General features: G+C 38.1%; 1 protein-coding gene across 1 annotated transcript in view; it reads right to left on the minus strand.

The window, feature by feature from the left end:
- Positions 1-24,716, minus strand: part of PRKCA (protein kinase C alpha) — a gene marked incomplete at its 5' end in the record, with an annotated part of 146,259 nt that overhangs the window by 67,239 nt on the left and 54,304 nt on the right. Inside the window, one exon of the mRNA XM_017740749.1 lies at positions 19,938-20,020. Coding sequence (XP_017596238.1) covers positions 19,938-20,020 — 83 coding nt within the window. The remainder of the gene's footprint in view (positions 1-19,937; positions 20,021-24,716) is intronic.

The raw sequence follows: 24,716 nt of genomic DNA on the forward strand, positions 1-24,716 counted from the left end.
AAAAATATATATATTTTTTTTTTTTTTTATTTTTTTTTTTAATTCAGATAAAATCAACATCTCAACCTCTTTCCCACATTTTGGATATTCCTGTTCAGTCAAGATCATACCTGAGTGCCAATGCTGCTTAGAGTTTTGTTAGAGCTCTCTGCATTGCCCTTTTATGAGATTTATGGCCAGCTCTAATGCCTTGAAACAGTGGCAGGGACAATGACAAAGCACTTCTCTGCTCAAGCAGACTCAGCCTCTGTGGGTGCTTTTGGAATTTGGCATATTTTTGAAGCCAAAAGTGGTCTCTGACTCTGCACCTACCACCCTTGGATTAATTCCAGGCAAATAATGTGGGATGTGAGCTATGGAAGGGCAAACCTCAGCTCAGTCATGAGGCACAAATCAGCCACCACACAAACAGTGATTCTGCCCCACAGATGATGATTATCCTGGCTGCACTGCAGTGCTGGAGCTGCTGAGAACGAGCTGTCCAACCACTTTCTGCAAATGAGTCAGAGAGGAAGGAAAGGCCACGCTCTGGAGATCTTCTGACTCCCAGAAGTTACCTGAGAATTTGTAACACCCCTTCATCACAAGGAAATGAATTTATCTGGTACCAGAAACACCACCACAACCCCCACTGAGTATTTCAGCTTTGCTGCCGTCACTCAGAGCAGCAGCAATCCCCATGTCAGTGTGCATTTGGAGTGAGGCAAGAGCCTGACCCACCTTGATGTGGACTTATTCTGACATGCAATCAAAGTAAAATCAAACTCAGTTCCAGGCTAGACAGATGTTTTCTGCACCTATGCCATTTATTATTGCTGTGCCTTAAGGCTCTCCCCCCAGTCAATACCCTGCATTGCCACAGGCTTTGACTTAACATTAAACAACCTGGCCTGGGTTACTGTGAGCAAGGTGACAAAAGTCCAGACCACAAGAAATCCCACAGCTGTTCCTGACTGACTGCATCTGGCACAGAAATCTATAAAAATGCACTATTTAAGAAAAAAATAAATTGTAGTCCAGAAATAAGATCAGTTCAAGCTGAAACAAGAATGTAGTTTCATAATAAATATCAGTTAGAAAAGTCAAATTAAATTTGCAGTAAAATAAAGCACATGGCTACAACATTAAAAAAAGTAATGATAGTGTTAAGTGTTTAGAAAATCATATTGCCTTCCCTAAACTAAACACATTTTTACAAGTGGTTAAAACAAATGTGTCTCTGTGAACCACTGTTACTTTTAGTCCCGAATTCACCCATTTGCTTTAAATTCATCCATTGCCTTCTCCCCTTGCCCACAGTTTCTGCCATTACTTTTGTGCCTGGCTCGTCAATCACAGGATTAGAGACTGGCACCTCTCTCCTTACATTCATCACTTCCCCATTTGCCTTCAGCACTTAGCATCATTAATTTATCAAGTCTCATTCCATTCAACTCCCATGGCTACTTTAAGTGTGACAGAGCATGGTCTTGTGCTATTGTTTTTATTTTTTACGTATTTCCTAAGAGAAAAGCTCTTATCAGAGCTTAATAAAAGTTTAAGTACACAAAATATAAACACAGCTCTATGCTGTATTATTATTGTTATTTTTATCATTGTTGTTGTTGTTATTAATGGGGAAGCACCTAAAAGCACCGTGGAATTTTCCCTATACAGGATAATTCTCATCCCTGTATTATATGAATTATTTGCTCTACTAAAGCATTTAGACATGTTTTATTACCACAGCAATAACATTTTTTTCAAGGAGTTCTTTAGAAAAGGAGTAAATTTTGAGTCTGTCAACCAGCAAAATAAATGGTCTTACAGAAAACAGCACAAGTCAGTTCAGCACAATCCAGTTAACTTATTAGTCAATGCCAGACATGATGGAAATCTTCCCCACAGAGTGATCTGGGCAGCCTCAAAGGTCACAGCAAACCTGTTTTTTGACATGCCACAGCAGATTCCCAGAGCAGAAGCCATACCAGCATAGCCAGGGGGTTTATTTTGAAGATTTTGCAGTTAACCGCTGTTCTAGAACCTCAAAAATGAATTAAAAAAAAAGCAAAATAGAGGTCTCCCACCTTCTTTTTTTAATCAATAACAAAACAGTTTCATTTGGAAGGCACTGAACTATTTTCCAGAGATTTCACATTATGCAACTGCCAGTCCTCTACCAGCAAACCAGTCCACACCTATGACTAAGAGAAAGAATTAAAACAGGTTTGATCAAATATGACATTTATCTGTGCAACAACCACCACGGAGCCACTTATTTCACAGACAAATACAGATGCCATGTGTCAGATTTTCTCTTCCTTATTATTTTTTGTATGACACTGCAATATAGATAGGAAAGAAAAAACACCTGAAGTCTCACCCTGCAAAAAGAACAATTCCCAAGTGCTCCATAAATAAAACTCTCATGATGGAGAGATATTAATTTGAGGTCCCACAGCTGTGCACTACTTTTTTCCTATTATATATGACATGGTTACATTGCTGCACTTCATCTCCAGCAGTGCTTCGGCTGGGCCCCACTATCTGCTTGTGATCCATGGGTAGTGAGAGAGGTTAATAAAATACAGATTTAAAACTGTACAAGTGACTTTATCCAAGCACTTGGCTGATCATTTTTCCTCTAAGTACCAGCTACTCTGTCAAGACATTCACCACTTGTGTCTGGCTTCTGCTCCAGATGCAGCTCAATCTTCTGACTGACTTTATTTTTTTAGTCAGTCTTTAGCAGGTCTCAGCCCTGACACTCACTATCAGCACAGATATGCTCAAGTGTCTCCTAAAATATGCAACATTAATTTTTTAACAGGACCCTATATGCCATATTTGAGAGGGCTTAGTTTAGAAGACAGGGTATCTACTGAGCCAGCTGTATATGCAAAGCTTTGATTTTACTGAGAATAAGAAACCCACTTCTTGTAAAAGCATTGGTTCCCAACAAATACACAGAATATCATTAACTTAACACAATTAAACAGTTTCTTTTCTGCCTGCCCCAAGACTGTACTAAGCAAGTATTTTAAACCCAATAGAAAAATGTTCTCATGTCTAATCAAAGACACAGTGAATCAGGTAAATACTTCTTTAAATCAAAGTTTTCTCTGTTAAATAAAAAAATGTTGAATATATGAACTGAAATAAAGCCCAAAATACGAATGCTGAATGTTTCTGAACTAAGATTATATGTTTAAAATCCTCCTCTCCAGAGAATAATATATACAGTTATAACCATCTTTGTATAAACTGCACGTTAGCAAATGATCAACGACAAAAGTAGATGAAAACCACTACAGGAAAGTATTAATTCGTCTGGCATTAACGAAAAAGAAACAAAAATCCTTAACCTAAAGCTTCCTATATAAAACATAGATTTGTGTTCACATATTACCAGTTTACTTATCATGAAATGGCGAGTTCAGAGTAAGCAGTCAATCCAGTGAAATGATAATTTATTTTGGTAGTGTAGGGTTAAATGGCAATATTGATTTGAAACACAACCCCTCAGTTCAAAGAGGGACAAATCTGTACAGAGTCACTGAATGCAGAAGGATTGCTTGGGGGGAAAATATGGCAAAAGAACAAGGAACAGAAGTAAGAGACAGTAAAATTGAAGCAGAATTTTGGAGATTCTTAAGATACACCTTAAGTTGTATTGGAAGAGCAGGTTCTCTTTGCACTATCCGATACGGACTGGATTACTTATGTAAATATATACATACCTCCTTTCTGACCCAGACCATTCTATGGTTCTATGATGTATCTGAGGGTGCTGGATCAGACTGGAGCAATGACTAGCCCAAGCACACAGAACAAATTTAAAAAATCACCACCACACCCCTGAGCTCTGAAAATGAAGTTTTAACCAGCGGAAAAAGAAACTTTTTCAGTGAATTGATGAGTGCCACATGACTCTGAAATCAATATGCTGACAAAGAGATACTCCCATTTTGGGGGCCTTATGATTCCTGAAGCAGACATCTGCTTCCAGATCCCTCGGGTTTTGAATTATTTTTAAACTCTGAACAAAGAACACTTAGTACCACATACTTCCAGTTTCACAGCTGGGTTATTTTAAGGAGACAAAAACCTTATTGGAATACATATACTTTTTTTTTTTTTGGCAATATTTTAGCTTGAAGTTATTAATCTGTCCCTTGAGAATTCAGGACCTCCTAGAACACTCAGTTTAAATACTCAGTATCTTTCAAAGATACAACCTTCTCACATGGCCTTGAAATAAATGCCTGAAATATCTCACTGTAATAAACCAAATGAAGCCCTTGTTAAGGAAGGGATTGGGTTTCTTCTTGATTAGAGAATCACAGAATTTTCTGAGGTGGAAGGGACCCCCAGGGATCATCGAGTCCAACTCTAAAGGGAACGGCCCATACAGGGATCAAACATAACCTTGTTGTTTCTTGCACCAGGCTCCAACCAACTGAGACAATATCAGAGACCAGAAACCTTATTCTCCCAATCTCCAACTGGAAAATGTTATCCCCAGAAACATTTCCTGAGGCTGGGAAGCAAAGAGCTTTTATTTTCACAGTGCTCTGCAAAGGCAAAGAGAGCTCTGCTGAACAAAGACTGCAGAATCAGTTTGAGGTCAGGAGAGCGGGAATTCTCTCCAGGTCTCTGTGTGATCCAGGCAGGACCCATTTCCTCTGTGCCTAATTACCAATTTGTAAAACACCTGGGTGTAAAGGTCCTTATAATGCAGGGATGTGCTGACTGGGGAGTTTGGGATGTCAGGCTGAGCCCCTCCTCTCTGGGGCTGCAGACCCTCAGGTGTTGCTCAGCACAAACCCAGACACAACCCCTGACTCGTGGGGAAACATCAGGAGGACAAAGCAGGCAGATGAAATAATTGGTGTGACATGGTTTAAGAGGTAAAGCCTGAGCTGTAGGATGCACTGAGGCTCTTGACACAACACAGGCAGTTTCCTTCCAAAATCAGCCCAAAAACTGGAAATAAGCAGCAGCAGCAAGAAGCACCCAGCAAAAGCCTCAACAAAACCTGGGCTAATATTGAAAGACTGCTTTTGCATTTGTTAATGATTCATTACTGACTTGATGATGGTTTCGATGTTCTTAATGAATTCAAACACAATTTACTCACAGTAACATGGAGCTTTAGTAAATTTACATCTTACATATTTACAATGGAATTAAACTTTCCTCTTTATTGCAGGATGACGAATTTTGTAGCTAAGTCTCCAACTTCAAATTGCTTAACAGATGCTCAGTCAGCCTTCACTGAATCACCCAAATAGCCAGCAAAGATTATTGCTTGTCTTCTCTGCTGTTCTGTACCACAAACAAAAATATTTTTTCTTTTTTTCCCCCCAGAATAATTCAATTTCTTCCAAAAGATCATTAAAATGAGTTTTAAAGAAAATCGTGGAAGATTATTGTACAGTCTCAGCATCTCAGGATATGATCACAGAAGATATTCTGGAAGCAGCAAGTTTATGCAAGGTCAGGGCAGTGAATAACCCAAAGGAAAACCCAACTCAGTAAAGCAGCACAGGGCACAAAGTGCTTTAGTCTCAACCATGCTATTAAACAAATCTTTGCTGAAAACTGACAGTTCTTTAAGTTTGATGAAGAGCTATTTACAACAAATGAATCTGAAGGATAAAAATTTTACTTTCTTTTAAATTTTAAACTCACTCTCCTGCATGAACTATGAATAATCGAAGTAGCAGAATCTCAGGAAATTCATTCCCGTTGACAAGACCTGAGCACGTTGCTGTGTTCCCCAGTTCTCACTCTTCTAAGGAGAGCTTCAAAGGAGCTCTGAAGAAAATCTAAATGATTTGCCAAACAAAATTATTTTGTCACCTGAGGGAAAGGTGGTCAATTGCTCAAAACTTCTGCCAGCCAGTTAATGAAGATGCTTTGGCAGCATCTGCTGCAGAGACTATTCCCAGCAAGAAATGAAACACCATCTGCATACACAGAGAAGGGAGAACAGAGGGTTTGTATTGAAGAGGAGATCCTGATCAGTCCTTCAGCATGAGGGGAGAGTCAGGGTTCAACAGGGAAACAAACAATTAAAAATTACTGTATTAAAAACTGAATTAAAGAGAGTAAACAAACACTGAAATGAAAAAAAGTATCAATGTCCACTCAAGTGAAATCCCTTTAATCACAGTAGAAGAATCAAAAATCATAGTTCATCTCACACAGAGAATAAAAGAACTATTACATCTGACCACCAAGGTCAGCGAAGGCAGGTCATAACTTAAAAAGTCATCAGCAGTCCCCACGCTTTACTGCTTTTATATTTTGCTGTTTATCAAGAGGACATGCCCAGAAATCGCTTACGTAGGAATAAAACTTAGGACACCACCTAAAGCACAGATATACTGGAATAATTCAACACTATTGATTATCATTAGAAAAGTTACTGAGGAAATACTGAAATACTTCAGGATTTTTCACATCCCTCTACTTTAAGCATTAAGTAGGTCCTTTCACCCTCCCCTGCCCAAAGAGCTCTGAAAACAAGCAAATCAGGGAAACACCACAGCAAGACCTAAAAGAGAATAAAAGCTGAGGAGAAATGCCCATTAAAGAAGGGTGCCAGCCACTACCTGGACCCCGGTTGTACTGCTCCTTTCCACCTGATGTACCTCCGCAGGAGTTTTACTCTTTCCTTTGGTTTCAAGTGCAAAGATGAACAATTTTTTTTTTTTAATTTTCATGCAGACTGCCATTTTTTTCCCCAACTTTTTTCAAGCAGACAGCAAGTATTGTCTCAGGAGGTAACAAGTTATCTTGAAGGGACTCTGCAGACTAATAAAATGCTTTGATGAGTATTAAGGAGGTCAATCTGTCCAATTTGTTTTAATTGAACTAGACACAGATGGTATATGGTTTAGTTTAATTAGGCTGTAGATAAAGAACATTTCAACGTAAGGCTTGCCAGTAAAGGATAAATCACTAAATAGAAGCATCTACTTGAAAATATAGAAGGCCAAAACCTTTGCTCCATAACTGAGAAATTGGGGCAATTTCTATCAAAGGATCAAAAGATTGGTCTTATTAGAAAGAATAAGGAAAAACTTCACAAGGTCCTACACAAAGGATGAGTAAATTGAGAAAATTGAAAAATACATTCTGAGAAACATTTATTTACTACAAAAGTAATGCTGGTTCTTTCATTACAGGGACATAATACAATAAGGCACAATAATCTATCACAAACTATAGTTACAATTAAATAGATTATTCTACCCATCCATTAAGGAGATCTAATTATGGAATATCATTAGCAAGGACACAATTCTTTTTTTCCTTTGTTTTTTTTTTTTATTACTATCTATTTGTTTTCTCCCTTTATTGACAGACTTCACTTTTAAGTAATCATCTTTTAAGTCAGAATAACATTAACAGTCTTTTAAAAACTGGCTATACTCAGATGATTTTGCACAACGCTGGGAAGACTGGAGAAATCCAGTTAAAGCTGTTTTTTTCTAGTCTGCTTTTTGAAATTATTATTCTAGGAAGCTTTTTGAACCAACAGTTTCCTGCCCCTGGCCTTATTTACAACTCCACCTCTTTTTAATCACAATGAATAAAACATATACAAAAGCTGCAAAGCTTGTAAAAAAAAGATGGGGTGACTGTGTAACTCAGCATTTTAGGCAAAATATATGGCAATTATGGGCACATTTATTCAAATAAACTGCAGCAAATGCCCAGCTCGTGGTGATGACTGTCTGCAGGTCCCCAGCAGAGATCCCAGTTCTTCACCTGCAGAAGAAATTTCTCCTTGCTGTGGTTATTTGAGTCTCCTAAATCCCAAGGACTGCAGGAAGACACCCTAAACCCATGGCAGCATCTCAAATTCCATTTCCTACTAAATGAACTATACATTTTTAATCTGGTTTTACAGGCAACATTCACTATCATTTCTACAGCAGTTCCTGCCATCACCACCAAAGCCAGAGGTGTTCCTGCCTGGGAGTTCACAGGAAATGCACTGAACACTTTCGTATAATCAACGTTTTCCTGAGGGCTCCGAGCGGAATAGACGCAGCACAGTTTATCTGGCATCTTTTTAGTTTTTACTGCAGTTGTAAATTGCACACGCTCTTTATTTTCGTGTTAAAGAAACAGTTTAAATACCAAGTTTGTAAATCAAGCACAGTTCATTAAGCACGAAAGACTCCCACTGACTCAGATGCAAATTTTGTACTAATGTTAGAAATGCTTGGAAACCCACTGTTTCCCAGACCTCCTGAATTTCTCCCCACTCTCTAGATTTCCAAAGCAGTACCTTGCATTCAGCCCATTCTGCAAAACTCAGCTGCTGGCCCCTGCAATCCAGAGCAGTTAACATTTTTACTGAGCTTTCCCTTCAGAAACATAACTTTCAGTACTTCAGGTTTTTTCCACCCAGGTATTTGTGGAACTGCAAAGTTTTTAAAATAAATATACACCATAAATACTTTTAGCTGTATGGTGATGATTATGCACAAGTAGACACTCAACTGCATAACAAAAAGCCAGTGCAAACTGCAAATATCTTGTATTTTAAACAGCATAGAACACCCTCACCAACTCCCACATCAGGTGCGGATGATTTATTAACCTAATTTTCAGAAGCACCAAGTGCCTTCTTGCTGCTCCTGTTGGCTCTGCTGGGGAACACAAACACTAATGAGCATGGAAAATGAACAAATATCTGTGTGCACGTCTGTGTGTGCATGGATGAGGAATTCCATATACCCTTTAGAGTAAGGCACATTTTACCAAAAGGCCTTAATTAAAAAAAAAAAAAAATCTCATATTACAGATACCTTCGTGTGTGATGTTCTCAGGAGAAGACAAAAAAAACCTACTACTTATGAAGGAGGAACTTGATTTTTAATGTGATCCTTTTGAACCCCAGCTTCAGGAAATCTTCAATTTTTGGAAGTCTGTATTGATTAAGATGCATCGATCTTTTATTGCAGTGAGTAATAGCCCAAATTCTTGGAGTGTATCCCAAGAGTATTGGCAAAACAAGCAGTGATGAACCTGAGGGAAGGGATGCTGTGACAGGAGCACAGTGACAAGAAAATGAAATGCAGTGCAAGGACAGCTGAAGTGAGAAAAAATAAAACGCCACTTTTTTCCTCATTTATTTTAGAACTACTTGAAAATAAACTTTTATTAGAGGAGCCATTTCTGGACTGTTATGTCACTGAAGTGACTTGATTTAGACACAGAACTCCTTGTGAGGAGCCTGGAGGAGTTGGGGTCTGTTCTGGTGCAGGAGCTGTCTCCTCACTTGACCCCAGGGCTTTGCTGCTGCCAAACACAAAGCACTGGGAACCACTGTGATTTGATTTGAGCTTGTAAGATCAGTAAACAGCTGTACCTTCTCACAGAAGAGCAAAGGATTAGTCTGGAATGGGAGAATAGAACATTTTCTACCCCCTCTTCTATAATGTGCTTCCAGCAAATTTAAAAAAAAAAAGTTTTTATTTCTCTTAATTTTACCTCTGTGTGGGCAGGTTTCTAAATAAAACATGTTAAATATAAACCCATTTGTGTCTGACCAAAGTCTTTCATATTATTTATGGAGAGTCCCCTTTGTGCAGGAATATTGAACAAAGTCTGTTGATTGCAGAGTTCTTTTTATTTTCCTGAATGGTCCAATCATGCTCTTGGCACACAAAGAGACAAGTAGCAGATGTTAAACAAAACTCTGAGGGATTTTATACATTTCTCCTAAAAGTTACAGGACTGCTTTCATTTCTAGTGGCTTTGGGGGTTTTTTTACTATCCTTCTATCTTTTTTGGTTCTGCCTCTCTCAAAGTCAAAATACCAAAGTATTTTCACTCCTATTTGGTATTAAACCAGAGGATTGATTTCACTAAATCTCAAAATTGACAACTAAATTTTAGTAGAACAAGATCAGCATGACAAAAAAAACCTAAATATTTGAGAACAACTACAAAAATCAAAGTCTCTGACTATTAAAGTTCTTATTTTTCTTTCTTAAGGGAAGTAAAAAGCTTTTTAATATAGTTTAAAAAAGGGGAATGCCATTAACATGCATTGAGGAATGGGACTTCAGGCTTCAGATTTAACAATACAACATCTCTACTCATAACTAGGTCAAGCTGTAGGTACTAAAACAGACCTTGGGAATAAAAGTAAATTTTGACCAAGGAAAGATTTCACAAAGCTATTTATAAGGGATACCCAGGTCTTCTTCCTGTTGCCTGCTAGGATTGTAGGACTCAAATTATCCTTAATTAAATGCAAATTATTTTTGCAGGAAGGAAACAATAATTTGAGATAACCCCAGATTTCACATGATTCTAGGGGAAGAAAATTATTCTAGAAAAAAACCTGTGACAAAGAAACTAAGAACCTTCTCCATAGACATTCCACGTATTTGTGTATGGCCTACATAACATAGGTTTTCTATATATTCTTATGCCCATCTGTTCCCAACTCCCTCAAACCTCATCGCTGCAGTCAGGTTGCTTTTTATCCTATTTTTGACAGGGTATATCATAATTTTTATACATCTCTACTTGTACAAACCCACTAAAAGGAACCATTCTCTGGTGCTCACTGGAGTCTTGGTCCAATCAATCATAATTTGCTCTCCATTCCAAGAAATCAGACTCTGCAACTGCATCTGCCTGTGATTTTCCAGGCCACTTTTCCCTCTGGAATGACCATAGTCCATCTGGAAGATGGAGGAAAAAGCTTTTTATTCCTTTTCACTTATTTTTACCCAATTTCGGGCAACACAAACAAGAAGAATATTGACCCCATGGACAGCCAGTCTGTGATTTACAGGTCACATCACTGGAATTAAACACAAAATGCAAAGTTTAATGATAATAAAGCAATTAGGTGGATAGGAGAAAAGGCCATTTGCAGGCCAAAGATGGATCATTTCTCATCTTATTATAACTTTTATAAAAAAGAACAAAGACCATCAGATTCAGAAAACACCTTTTTAAGAGGGGTTACACAGAAATCACTTTAACAAATTATACTGCTTCTATTAAGTTTAGATTTGAAACTTTTTTATAAACTCTTTTAGTTAATGCCCCTGAAGTTAATAATTTGCTACTATTCTACCAGTCCTTCAGTTCCAATAGGGTCTAACCTAAATAACTGTAATAACCAGCTTTCAAGAAACTCCAAGTTTTGGGGTTTTTCTCTTTTTTTCTTCCCTTTTATAAAAAAAGAATTTAAAGTAGCCAAAGCTATGCAGACACTCCTTACAACTATTTTTGTAGAGGCTTTTATCTCTTTTCTGGTCCGTTCTCTGCTGGTCTGATGCTCCTGTTGCCATAGAAACAGACCTGAAGGTGCTTTGTTACAGATTACAATGGTTTTCCCAACACTGAGACAATCCTTTCATGCCTCAGTTCCGCAGGTACCCTTCCCATGGGGACAGAAAGGAAAAGGAATAAATCAATCTCTGACTCTTCCTCTATTAAGTTCTCATTACCAGAATTTATGATATGCTTCTGCCTTTAGTTTATGAGCTCAGCCAATGATCACTGGTACTTTAAGGACTGAGGTTCATTAATTACACAGGTCATGCTACAGTTAATTTATTTGAAAGGGAACAGCAAAAATCAAATTATGAAGGGAATCATGACTGGCATCGTGTTAACTTCAACAGAAACATCAGGATTTGGTTTTTCAGCACAGGCAATACACCATTGCTTTAAAATCTGTTTGCATCCAGTTTCATTGGGCTGCTAGAAAAATCAGATCAATTGTAAAATGAGAGAATATTTCATGCCAAGGATAACACTTAAAACATGTTCCCTGAGATCACTGATTACTTCAAGACAAATCCTATCCTTTCCAAAGGCTGAAGAAAAATCTGTGAGCTATTTGGATCTCTTTGGAATATTACCCCAATAATGGACAGTGAAAATTAGAAAATACAAGACCACACCCAAGAATGAAAGCAAATTGTTCTTGTCCATGCAGAGCTCCCCGGATGCTTTCCCAGCACCAGCTGGATAAATGGAGCTCCATGGAAGAGGATGGAGCTGCTCCCTTCCCAGCCAGGGTGTCCCCACCTCACTTCCCTGCTTTTCCTCTCTCTTTCATCACTCTGTTCCAGGGTCAGAGCACCTCGATAGAAGAGCCTTGCTGCCTCCTACAAGTACAGGTTGTTCTTTCATCCCCACCCTCAGAGGAGTTTCACAGAGCTGTGATTTACACCAAGGACCTGAGGCCACACCACTTCAACTCAGCAGAGATCAGCAAACTTCTCCCAGCGCCCCAAGGACAGAGCCCCAGCAATTCCCAGAGATGGGGACACTCTCTGGTGACACATTAAAATCACTTGTAGCATATGGGATCTACAGTGCTTTTCAAAATTAGCCTACTTGTTTTATTCCAAATTAAGATCTAATCTAATTTTGGCACAAGAACTGCCACCTCAACAAACAGAAAGCGCTAAAAATTACCAGCATTCTGCAAGGCTCTCTCAGTGGTCTGTCTGTCTTCTAGCTACTGAGTTCAGTGTGCCATAATCATTATTTCTTATTTTAAAACCCACATAATTGTGGGGGTGGAACCTGATAGAAATGTCTATGCTGCATTTTACACACGATATCTCATGTAAAAAAACAGATTATTAGTAATTCTTAGGCATTCTTCCCCTCTAACCCCAAATATCAGCACATTTACACAGTTTAAAGATTGACACAACAGACTTTTGCCAAGAGGAAGCCACAAGCTGACTAGGAAATAATGAACCTCAACCCAAATTGCACAAAATTCAATATACTCTTAACAATTGGAAAATAAGTGCTGCTGGAATTAGGCCAACTTAAATTTGGGGAGTTAGAAAGGGTTTTGATGGTGAAAATCAGCACCCAGGAGTTGCTGCAGCTCCTGTAGTCACTGCCACCAAAACTGCACCCTATCCACAAGATTTCTTTTTACAACTGGGAATAACTTAGCTGAGAGTTCTCCTTTTATAGTACCACAGCCTAATTGTTCTGCAGTGCTAACTTGTGAAAATCAGGGATATTTTTAGGTTCATCATTTATATACATTTCCTAAGTGTCTCAGCAGAACTCTGCTCAATGATTAACTCTTACCAGCATCACCTGTAGTATGTAACATATTGCCCAGGAAATGGCTAGAAAGAAAAACACAAAGCCTAACTTTTATGTTACAGCTATTCAGCATTTGCACTGTCCTGGATTGGTAAAATAAAAAATACATTCTTTATAAATATAAAGCTATGAACTTTCAAATCTCAGAGGCTGTAACAAAAATCTAAACTGCACTCCCAGCGTCTCAGGCACAAACTCCAAGAACTGAAAGCCTGAAGGACTGCAGTGGAAGATGTGAGCCAATGCTCCTTTGGAGTCACACACTGTGCAGGCAGCCACCCACCACGGATTTCCTACCCCTGGGGTGTTTGAGAAGAGGAGTCACACAGCTCCTTTCAACCCTGCAGGGAAAATTTTTCCATGCAGATGGACACAGAGCCAGTTTGGAGATTGGGTTACAGGGAAAAGGTGGGAATTACCAGTAGTTATAAAAGTACATGAACCTGTTCCTTTGTAATTTAATCCTGGTTTTACTGAGGATCATTCACTGTAGCTAAAAGCCATTTTGGTTGCAATAAAAGGAGCTCGTGCTTTAATTTAGGAGTAGAAGGTACAAATGTTTTCTCGGGGGATGACTAATTCAAACACATTCCAGCACAAGAACTGCTTTCAAGTAACCTGGGAAGCTGCCTGCAGCTACTTAAAAGAAGGCATTTAGGAGAGCAGTGCCCAAACTTCTCTATACAGGCAGGGATGGGCAATTCCATGAACGCTTGTGAGCATGAACCTCCTTCCCAGTGCTGGAGGAAGATGAGCTCAATATACCCTCGGTATGCACAGAGCCCTTTCAGGCAGGCTTCCTTCTGTAATTTCTCTAGCTTCCATTAAAAGGAACCTTGGCCCAGGATTGTTGTGTTCAAATTGGAATTTCATTGTCAATATAATCACCCTTTGTAATGAGCCACTGTCACACAGCACCATTGAAAACACAATTAAAACATTAGAAAAACAAGCAACTTTTCCGTACAATTAAATTTTAGGGTCTTTGAGGTCAAAACCATAAGCATGGAACCTTTATTTCTCCACAAAATACTTTGGATACTCTGCAGAGGTTCAAAAGTCAGGGTAACAACAAGAAATAAAATGCTTGTTTTTGTAAGAAAAATTATCTTGCTGTCCTGTAAATTTTTTTAAGTACTTACGATAAATAACATGAATAATAAAAATGTTCAGCTCCTTCAGTATCACTTACTGCATTGACTGTAGTGTGTTGATTTTGTTATCTAGGACTTGCTTTTGGGGAAAAGGGAGCGATAATATAGCAAGGAATATCACATTTTGACAAAAGTATGTTTGTATTGTAATTGTTTTCTATTAAGAATATTACCTACTGCCTCCATCTAATAATGTGAATTGCAAACAAAGTCCATGTGATTAATAATTATCATAATTAAAAACCACAGACATACAAGCACATGAAGTTGTTTCCTCAATCTGTAAATAGAGGGGCTTTATAATTTTCTCTGCTTGGGGTATGCAATGAAAAATTGCATCAGAGCTGTTTAAGAATCACTCCCAAAAATTCCTACAGGCTTCTTTTTAAAGGAACATTTTTGTTAATCTGGCAAGCAGTGAACTGCTTCTTGCCAGTTCTCCCTGCATTTGTGTATCTTTTGTGATGAAGCAAGAAGGTTTTCATCTTAATGAAAAAGAAAATATTTCTGGGACAAGACTGCCTATTATTCAAAATTCAGATTAGCAATAAAAAAACCCCCCAAACCTTAGCAGCGTCTGGTTGGGCTTGATGATCTTAAAGATCCTTTCCAATCTAACTGATTCTATGATTCTATACTATTTTATCAATAATATATTATCAACATATTATAACATTATAATAATATTTTATCTACAATATTTTATCAAATTATGTTTGTTGTTGCTCCAGTCTCAAGATGTCCAACACTTGTAACAGTTGTTTTTCATTGTAAAAAAACCTAAAGAGTTAAAAGCAAATCAGACAAGCCCTGCTGCTGCATTTCATTATTCCTGCAAAGAAAAAGACTGCAAAGCTTTCTGATTAAAATCCCTTTTTAACTAGTTCTACAGTAAATCTTAATACTGTGCTTCCAGTTACTGCCTTTTCTTCTCATGAGTTTGGTTTGGTTTTTTTAATTCCCTAGGCCAGTCAAGCAACTCTCTTCATCCATTCCGAAACCAGCCTCCTACATGTAAATATGATCTAGAAACATGATTAAATGCCAGTGGGGGAAATAAAATGGAAAAAAAAAAAAGAAAAAAAGAAAAAAATTTCAGCATTTTCTGGAACTGAACAGCAAATAAATCTGGTCAAGACACCTAAACCCGCTGGGCCAGACAAATTATATTAATTTATTCTGTCTTAGTACAGAGGTGATTCTTCAAATCATTTCTCTCAGAGCCCCAGCCATCAAATGAGCAGTGTGATAGTGCAGTAAATGTGGACATCAGCACTGCCCTGAGCCTCAGGGCAAACCCAACCCACTGCTGCCACTCTGTACATCAGCATTTATGAATTAGAGTTTCCCACTGGTCCCCCAGCACATGAATTTTTAAGGGTCAATCTTTCTCCTCCCAGCTCTAAAATCTCAGAAACCATAAAACAAAAATCACGGTGGAGCTTCACAGGGCTCCTGTCCCATCTCCCCACAGAGGACTACAGCACTGTGGAGAGAAAGGAACTCCAATAAAAAAAATCTTAATTTACCCCTCACACATCCAACAATCTGCACTGTTATGGAGTTATTTCTCCCTTGCTACAAGCTGCCCTTAAGAGACCTCAGCACAGCTTAAGAGACAAAAAAAAAGATTTTCAAAGATCTTGCTTTAAAGACTTTAGTTCTTTTCCAAATTCCAAATGAAAAGCTGCAGAATTCAACACAAAACATCTCCCTGAAAAACAGAATAATAATTGCTAACATATCTCTGCCTTTGTATTGGAGTGCGTGGCTGGCCAGCAGTGAGTTTATGACCCACTTCAGTTTCTTCTGCACCAGCGTCTTCATCATCCATTCACATAGATTTTTTATTTTTATATTTTTTATTATTTTTTTCTTCCCCTCGTGAGTGATTTTTTTAAAGAAATTGTATCTTAACACATAGAAAAAATCTGAAACGTACTCTAGAGTTGCATTATCCCAACATCCAACCCGCTGCTGAATGTACCCAACTCCTGCAGCATCCCACAGAACCTCACAGTTGTTCAAATGCACACTGAGCTTTCAAACGTGCTTAAGATAATAAAGGTCCCAAATAATTTCAGTATCGAGAGGATAATTAACTTGGAAATTGAAATATGTCACCTTTGACATCCCCAGGTTCAGTTATTCTGCAATGATGCTTTGCTGTTCTGTTTCACGTAAGCTCACATCTGGATCTTCCAATCCATTCTTTCCTAGGTTCTTAAAGGCTTAAAAACTCACCAAGTACAGTCAGATTTCACATCCTTTCATTGTTCAGTCACTTGTTCTCATTTAAATTATTTTCACTTTTTAATTTATATTTATTTTGCTCATAATTTGCTCACATTTTGGATTCTCTATTATTATTATCTGAAAGGGAAATAGTGCTGATCCTGAGGCCACAATCTCTGAGTTCTTGTGCACTCAAAGTCTTATAAACTCATACTGAAAAAAATAATACCATCAAACACTATTTTAAATTAATGCTTGGGTTTTTTTAAATTATATCTTTCATGTAATTAGGAACATTTTAATATATAACAAAGACACCTTCTGGTCACTGAATTCCATTAACAAAGAAAACAAATACTTAACTCAATTTTCAAGAAACTTGACCCATTATCCCTTAATACTGAACACATCTTAACAAAGCTCACTACAGCAGCACTCAAAGTTTGAGGCTGCTCTTACATTTTTACACCAATTTACCCAAGTTTTAAGTATTTCACCAATGACTTAAAATAATTTTAAGAACACCAATCATCTTCCAAAACCAAGCACCTGAACTGGAGATGATGCTTCCTGTGACTCTGGAGGGCACCAGCAGCAGGAGCTGTTAATTTCTACTCAACAGCATCACCATAAAGAGCTGGCCATGAAGAGGAGATGAATAATTTCTGTTCAAACTCCAGAGAGCCATTAGACAGAGCAGGAAAACAACTTCCTGAGCTGCTTTTTGCTAAGACACCAGAGCTCACACCCTGCCAAGTACTAAGGAAACGTAAAGTTTTTTGATTGTGTGACTTCTTGTTTCACCAAAACAGGATATTGCTCTCCAGACACCATCATTGCAATGCCACTCAAGGATGACCACTTTATTCCCAAGTATTATTTCCCTTTTGGCACAAGCTCAGACCTTTCAACCTCACATTTCAGCTACTCTGAGTAAACAAGAGGCTCATTTTAAGCTTTCCTCTTTTACACTCACCTTTATTAAGGCGTTATTTTGCAAGGACTGCCTCATTTATATTAAAAGTACAGGGCACCATAATTTAACATTATTCTGATGCACAATAATCATTATTATGTAATTATTATAATTATTGCTCTGGAAAATTAATTTTATTAATGACAGTATTACTCTTACAATTAATGGAAAGGTTACACTGGAGCATTTGAGTACACAAATTAATCGTGCACCTGCACAAAGTAATTTAGAAAAGGATGTTTAAATATTTAAAAATCTGCTAAATGTTATGATAAGCTTTGTAGCACACTACATTTCAGAACAAAGCTTGTAGCAATTGGGATAGGAATAAGTTGCTAAATTGTAAAAGGGTTGAAATTATAGTCCAACATTTCAGTAAATTAAAGTATAATATTCTACAATCCTCTCTGTGTAATAGTACCCACTAATGTAGCACGATTTTAATAAGACATATTTATTTCCTGATTGCTTTTAATCTTCAAAGTGTTTTTGAGCTATTGATGCTGTGTAAATATTGAAAATGATCATTTGGTAACCCAAATACAGAAATGAGGCATTAGGCTGATTTATTTAATCACCAAGGCCAAAAACCCAAATCATGAAATGCAGGCAGCAATATTAAAGACCATTAACAACCTGTCACAGATTCTGTCACCATGAAAGATGCTCGATAAAATTAAATGGCCTCGCACAGGAATGTGTATTCTCATTTTTGAACTTCAGGCGAGCAACCCCAAAGAATCATCTTATTAAAAAAAACTAATAATCAAAAACACCTTTAAGGCCAAACCATTCATTATAGACACTCAGAGCTGTTCATGAGTGCCACCACTAAAATCGTCAATCAAGAGTTATCTCCCGTGAATATCCCACATCACAACGGAGCCCTAAGCTAAAACTCGATTTGGGTTATTCTCCTTGTAGTTCTAGGACTGACCAAAACAAATCAGCAAGGTATTGCTGGTAGGTATGAACTATATTTAGAGAATGAGGAATTAAGCAGATAATTTTTAATTGTTCAGACTTTTGTTTAAATTGTGGCCCCTTTGGGCTCAATGGGGGTTTTGCCAACAACAAACTCCACACAGATCAGGGATGAGAACATCACTCAGACAGGGCTGACCTGGGTTTCAGCCTCTCTGTAGCTCAAGGCACTTCAACTACACAACTCCCAAATTCCAAAAGCCTGCTTTAACTGTTAAACTACATGTACAGAGCCAACTGCCCCATTGTAAAGCTTAAAGAAATCAGGAACTTTCAGAAAAGCAAAGGTATGAAGAATAATCTTGGTTTCTTGCTCTTGCCTAATGATTGTTTTAATAGTAAAGCCTGTATCAGCTAAACAAGAGACACTGAACAGGGTAATTACACTCCTAACTTTAGCATTCTTCTTCTGTACCTAAATATAGATTTCCTGAAATGTTTAAAAATTAAAGTTTTAAAAATTCTTCTCAGTTCTTCAACATTTCCCCGTATTTAAATTTTAAAATGAGAGAACCTTCTAATATCTGAAATTTTCCAAGACCCCTTGTAGCTTCTGACCATGTATTGTTCACTGACCTCCTGGCTGGCATATTGAAACAATTCATGAGAAGCTCATTAAAACCTAGCAAGAAAATTCTTCTGGTGCATTTTATCAGAGGAGATAATAGCCTACAATCTAGAGCATGAATATGTTATAAGAAACAAAACAGAGCCATTCAGACAAAGAACACTTTGAATGTATTGTTCCCATAAGCAGATGTTAAATTACTTCACTGTAAAGTGGGATTTATAAAACCCAAAGAAATGTTATTTTTATGTGAACAAATGAGATCAGTTTATTATTTCAGCAGGGTGACACAAAGATCCTGCACATGTGTCTCACCACACAGGCAGATGTGCTGAGAGGAAAAACTGGTTGTTGACCAAAAATTCTACGTGTCTACAGAAGTACTGACAGAGCGGGATGGAATGGGAGTATCCAGACTGCTAGACTAGCTCAAACATGAAAATAAAATAAAAACCCAGTAAGCCAGCTGGCTCAAGATTAAACTGTCATTTAACTGGAGCTACAGATCCTTGTGTGCAGTGAGACAAGGACCAGAGACAGCTCAAAAGATACACTTTGAGATAAGATAGATAAAAAGAAAGCTTAGAAAAAGCTTCAGCCTTTCTGGGAATTGTTAACATCAAATACATCCAACATAAAGCGAAGAAAATAAAATGCTGATTCATGGTTGGGTAAACGCCTCAGGGTTGTCCTGTTCCAAGGATATTGTTCTTGGTCACACACTCAATCTTACTTTTCTGACCAAAAATAGATCTCTCCGTCCATAAACATTTTCTTCACAACTGTTAAAACCCACTTGGACTCAATTATCTGTCATGAAGAACCCATTGATCCTGTTTGTAACCTATTCTCACGGTTGTAACAACATAAAACTGTGTAAAGCCATCTTAAATGTTGATGTACTCACATCAGTGTCGGGTCCCTTGTCAGCCCCAGGACAAGAGAAGGTAACGAACTCATGGCATCTCTTGTGAACCACAAAACAGCAAACTGGCAAAAAAAGGGGAAACAACAGTTAGAATGGTTGTTGGTGGTGTTTTGGTTTTGTTTATTTGTTTTTCTGGGGTTTTTTTTTTCAAATTTTGTAACAAATATCAAATAAAACTTAAGTATTTCACCTGTAAGTCAATGAAAGAAAGCCGAGCCTCGTGTTAAATAAAGACACAAGACATCAAGCAAACACTGTGATTCAAGAGGAGATAAGCATTCACATTTAAAAACCAAGAGACTCTACACAATGATAAATCTTTAATGCTGAAGACATCCCACAGTGTTCAAATATAGTGTGGGATGAGCAGTTCTATGAAGCCACATTTCCTGAATCTAAATCCTCTGTCACAGGAACTGTCAATGTGCATCCAGCAAGAGCAGGAGGCAGGAGTGAGGAATGTTAAGCTGGAATGAAAGCCATCCTTGGGTGTGGGATTTGCTCCCCTGCATGCCTTGGGGAAGGCCTCTATGAAGATCCAAAGTCTTTCTCAGTTAATCACTTCTGTGAGGGACCAGAGTTCTCTCTGAGTGAAGCCTGTTGTAGAGAACAAAGTGTTCTCATAGCACAGAATGGCAGGAGATAATGGGAAAAGAAAATTAGCTCCTGATTGCAATATGAATCCCATTTAAAATTTATGAATGATCTGAAAGAACTTTTTCTTTCTGAGATAAAAAAGCTTCTGCAATGGGATCGAGGCCATAGGTTGTCACACAGCATAGGACACACAGGTCCCTCCAAACCACACAAAAAGAACAATTTGCTTGCGGGTGCTTGTTTTAGGAGTCAGTATTTCAGCTTTTCACCCTCACTACAGGTTCTTTCATAATATCAAACTTAGTTCTGATATTTTGAAATTGGTCCACATTTCAATGAAACAGACAATCAAGATTTGAGATTGAAAAAATCTTATAATAAACACCGTGCCATCAAGTAGTGAGTCAGGAGACTATAATGAAATAATTTAAAGGTAATTCACAGTTTGTTTATAGGTAATGCATTCTCTGTATACTTGAAATTTTGCATTTCCAACACATAAAAATGCACTGTTTCCCAAGTCTAAAGAATAAAATAGATTTGAATTGCTTAACAACTGTGAACATTCAATTTCCTTAACTTCAGGGGAAACCGTATTAAATTATCTAAATTGTTCTCGAGAGCTCATTGCATGAGGCAACTTTAACACTTCTTTCCCATTTAAAACACATATTAATTTATTTAATAAATAAATAGTGAGGAAAGCTGTGACCAGGTGCACCTGCAGGTCACTCCAGACACAGCCATGATCCCATTAATGCCAGGCTGGCCTCATTCCCATCCCTAAATCTGCCTTTAAAGAAGTCTAATCACCCTTCTCTCTCTCCCCAGCTGATTTTTATTAGTGTCCCATGCAGAAATTGTTCTGTTTCCAACGTGGCATATGTTTATTCTTTGGGCAAACGGAATAAAGTGGGTTTTACTCCACTGAGTCCAGATTAACTCTGCCAACTCCACTTGAGCAAGAGCTGTGGCTCAGTGTCTGCTGCCCACTTGGTTGTCTAGTTTGCTAATCAACCTAAATCCCAGTGAGTCCGGCAATTATCATTTTGATGGTTTGTTTTCTACCAACTGAAAGATCAGTAAGTGGCAATTACCATTAATATTACTTGCAGCTGAGTCATATTTTACTTTCAGATTATATTTTTGGTTCCAAATCTTCCAGTCTCAAGGACAATAGACTGATTTGTGTTTTCAGGAATAAATCACATGCAAAAAAATAAAAAATAAAACATCTTAGTATATCCTTCAGAAAATAAAGACGTTACCTAATTACTTTTGTAAAACTTGCAAAATATAATGTGATAATCTATGCAAAAGATCTGAGAAATATTATGGGAGTATCTGGAAAATTTGTAGAATGGAGCTGCTTCACCAATGCCTGCCATTCCAATGAGGACCTTGGAGTGGCTGCTCTGACTCTGCCTTTATTCAGCAATATGTGTAAGGCAAACTGCATATTTGGGCATCTGTTTTGGGCAGGATTTATGAAACACCACAGTCACGTCCTATCTCTGAGCTGACAGCCTCTCACAGTGTGTGAAGGAACTCAACCAGAGACAATGTCGACCTTGTTTTTAATATGATTTAAGCATCGAGATAAAGACGTGGGAAGAGGAGTGCCACTGTTTGCTCCAGTCTGTGAACTTTAGCTGTGAACTTGCCTGGAAACTATGCTCATCACACTGCAATGGAAACCACAATTCAGCTGCCAGAGTAAGCAAACCAGAGAGGATTTGTCCCTTTGGACTGGGGCTACACCTCAAAACTACGTGCTAAGGCTTCGATTATCAGTGTTGATAACTGACCTCTTAAAACTTGAACTTGTGTCCAGCCTAACAATAGACTGACTGATGTGGGCAACTCCGCATGGGCAGCCTTGATTCTTTTTCCTTTATTTCCCATTTGTAATGGGTGACTTAATCTCCAAAGACCTGGTTCCTTAAGAGGTGCTCCAAAAGCACCAGACCTGTCTCTTCTTTTGAGAATACTCAAATGAGAACCAAACGTTTCAACACAGAAATAAGCAACACAACCAGCAACTCACATGGAATCATAAATCCAAAGGGAAAAGAACAAGTGTGAACTGAAATCCATCTGGCAGCCATCATTTCCATACATATAATTTAACATCCAAACTTTCATGCTGAAGTCCAGACCTTAGAGTGCATTTTAGCATTCAGTTTTAGTGTTTTCTTTATTTCCCAATGCAACACAGATCTGGAGAACTCATGTAAAAAATTACTTAGTTCAGCTAAGTGCAAACAAAGTGTCACCTGCTTAAAATAACGTCTTTTTTTTTTTTTGGGAATAGAGATGAAAAATAACCTCTCACTTGTTACTTGTTTTGAAGAGATGTTAAGAGCTTCACATCACTTATTGCAGCTGTTAAGAAGTCACATTATGTTCATCACCTTCATGTAATGAAAGTTGTATTACACTATGCAGAGGCTGCCAGGAAATTTGTTCCTTTACATTTTACCATGAGCTGAAGTGAGCTGGCACACATTATGCAGAGTAGCTCGAGAGCAAAGTGGCATCTTGAGGCTGACAGCTAAAATTAAAAAGAAAATTATTGAGGTATTTTCATGTTTTGACAGCGTGATTTTCATCTGTGGTGTATATATAGAATATGGCTGTGAGCTTCCATCCTCTCCAGCTCTGGACTTGCTGGAGCCAAAGGCTCTCTGCAGCCCAGGGAGGGGAACAGGGAGGGATGGAGAGAACAAAACAGGCCTTGTGTTGCAAAACCAGACTAACCGCTCCCTCTCTGCTGGCATGTGGCATCTCCCAGGCTGTTCCCTGCCCTCTGCCCTCCCAGAGAGCAGAAAATGCCAATTGGGCAGCACAAAACCAAGGAAGAACCTGGTAAGGAGCACTCAGTGCGTTCTCAGAGCAAACAAGCTGAAGATGCTCGACACAGCTTGTCGGATTTATGGTACATAATGGAGGGCAGTTCATTCCACCCAACACTGTTCTGTCCAGGCACAGCACTGAGAAAAATATATTGTTATTAATAATACCTACATATATATATATATATATATATATATATATATAGGTGTCACTTAGAGTTACAAGGCTTCACTGTAAATTTCCAGCTTTATTCCAAATTATGTGGAGTGAGAAGATTGTTCTGCTATATCGTCGGGTGAGAGTTATCTGCTAAAAAACACTGCTGCTAATGGCTTTCATATATGACACAGATGGATGAGACCAAAGTGAAGTACTGCAATAATAAATAACAGAAATAGAAGCAGTCTTCTCTATTAGATGATCTATAAAGAAGAAAAGCCATTGCTGAGCCCACACATCACTCAGCCATATGTCTCAAAAGCTCCACAACCACAAGCATTCCAAAGAACAAGGGGTAAAAAATATCAAGACAAAAGTCACATGCTTTCCAATTGAGAATTATTCAAAAAGGTCAACAGATTTTTTTTTTTTTTAAATCACTTGTAAACTCCCACTTTTGGAAGAAAAAGAGCAGAGTAGATGAGCCTTTCCATTAAATATAAATAGCTCTACTACACCACAGTATTTATTTATTCAGTAAAACAAATTAAGCTGCAAACCTAAAGGGTGGAGAGAGTATATTAGCCAGAAAGTCCAACTGAACTGCCAGTTGTCATCTACAGAGAAATCAGGGAGGCTTTGTCATCTTTGACTTGTTTTTGTAATCATAGAATCATACAATTATAAAGGTTGGAAGAGAGCACCAAGACCATCAAGTCCAACCTTGGAACAAATACCACCACACCCACTGAACCATGTTGCAAAATGCCCATGGTCAAGACTATTCCCCCAACTCAAATGATGAATTTATAACATTTTAACCAGTGTAAAAATCACACAGCTTCCCATCTAAACCAACCTCAAGGCTGTGGCTCCACTGACATGGCATTATTGGATGCCCCACAACAACAGGCACATAATTTCCAGGTGTCAAGCATTGATTCTTCCAAAGGAAGCAGCATTGGAGGTCTCGTGGGCAGCAACAGGGAAATAACTGTGTGCACACTCAGTATTTGTTGCTGGGTTCCTGCTTCGGCATTTTTAAATAAGAATTGATTCTGAACCAGACTAAGGAGTTACCACAGAAGTACAATAAGCACAAAATCCTCTCCAGCTTACTGTCAGAGGGCTCTGGAGGACTTTAGG

Source organism: Corvus brachyrhynchos, unplaced genomic scaffold (assembly GCF_000691975.1).
Source record: "Corvus brachyrhynchos isolate BGI_N302 unplaced genomic scaffold, ASM69197v1 scaffold218, whole genome shotgun sequence".
NCBI classification, from domain to species: domain Eukaryota; kingdom Metazoa; phylum Chordata; class Aves; order Passeriformes; family Corvidae; genus Corvus; species Corvus brachyrhynchos.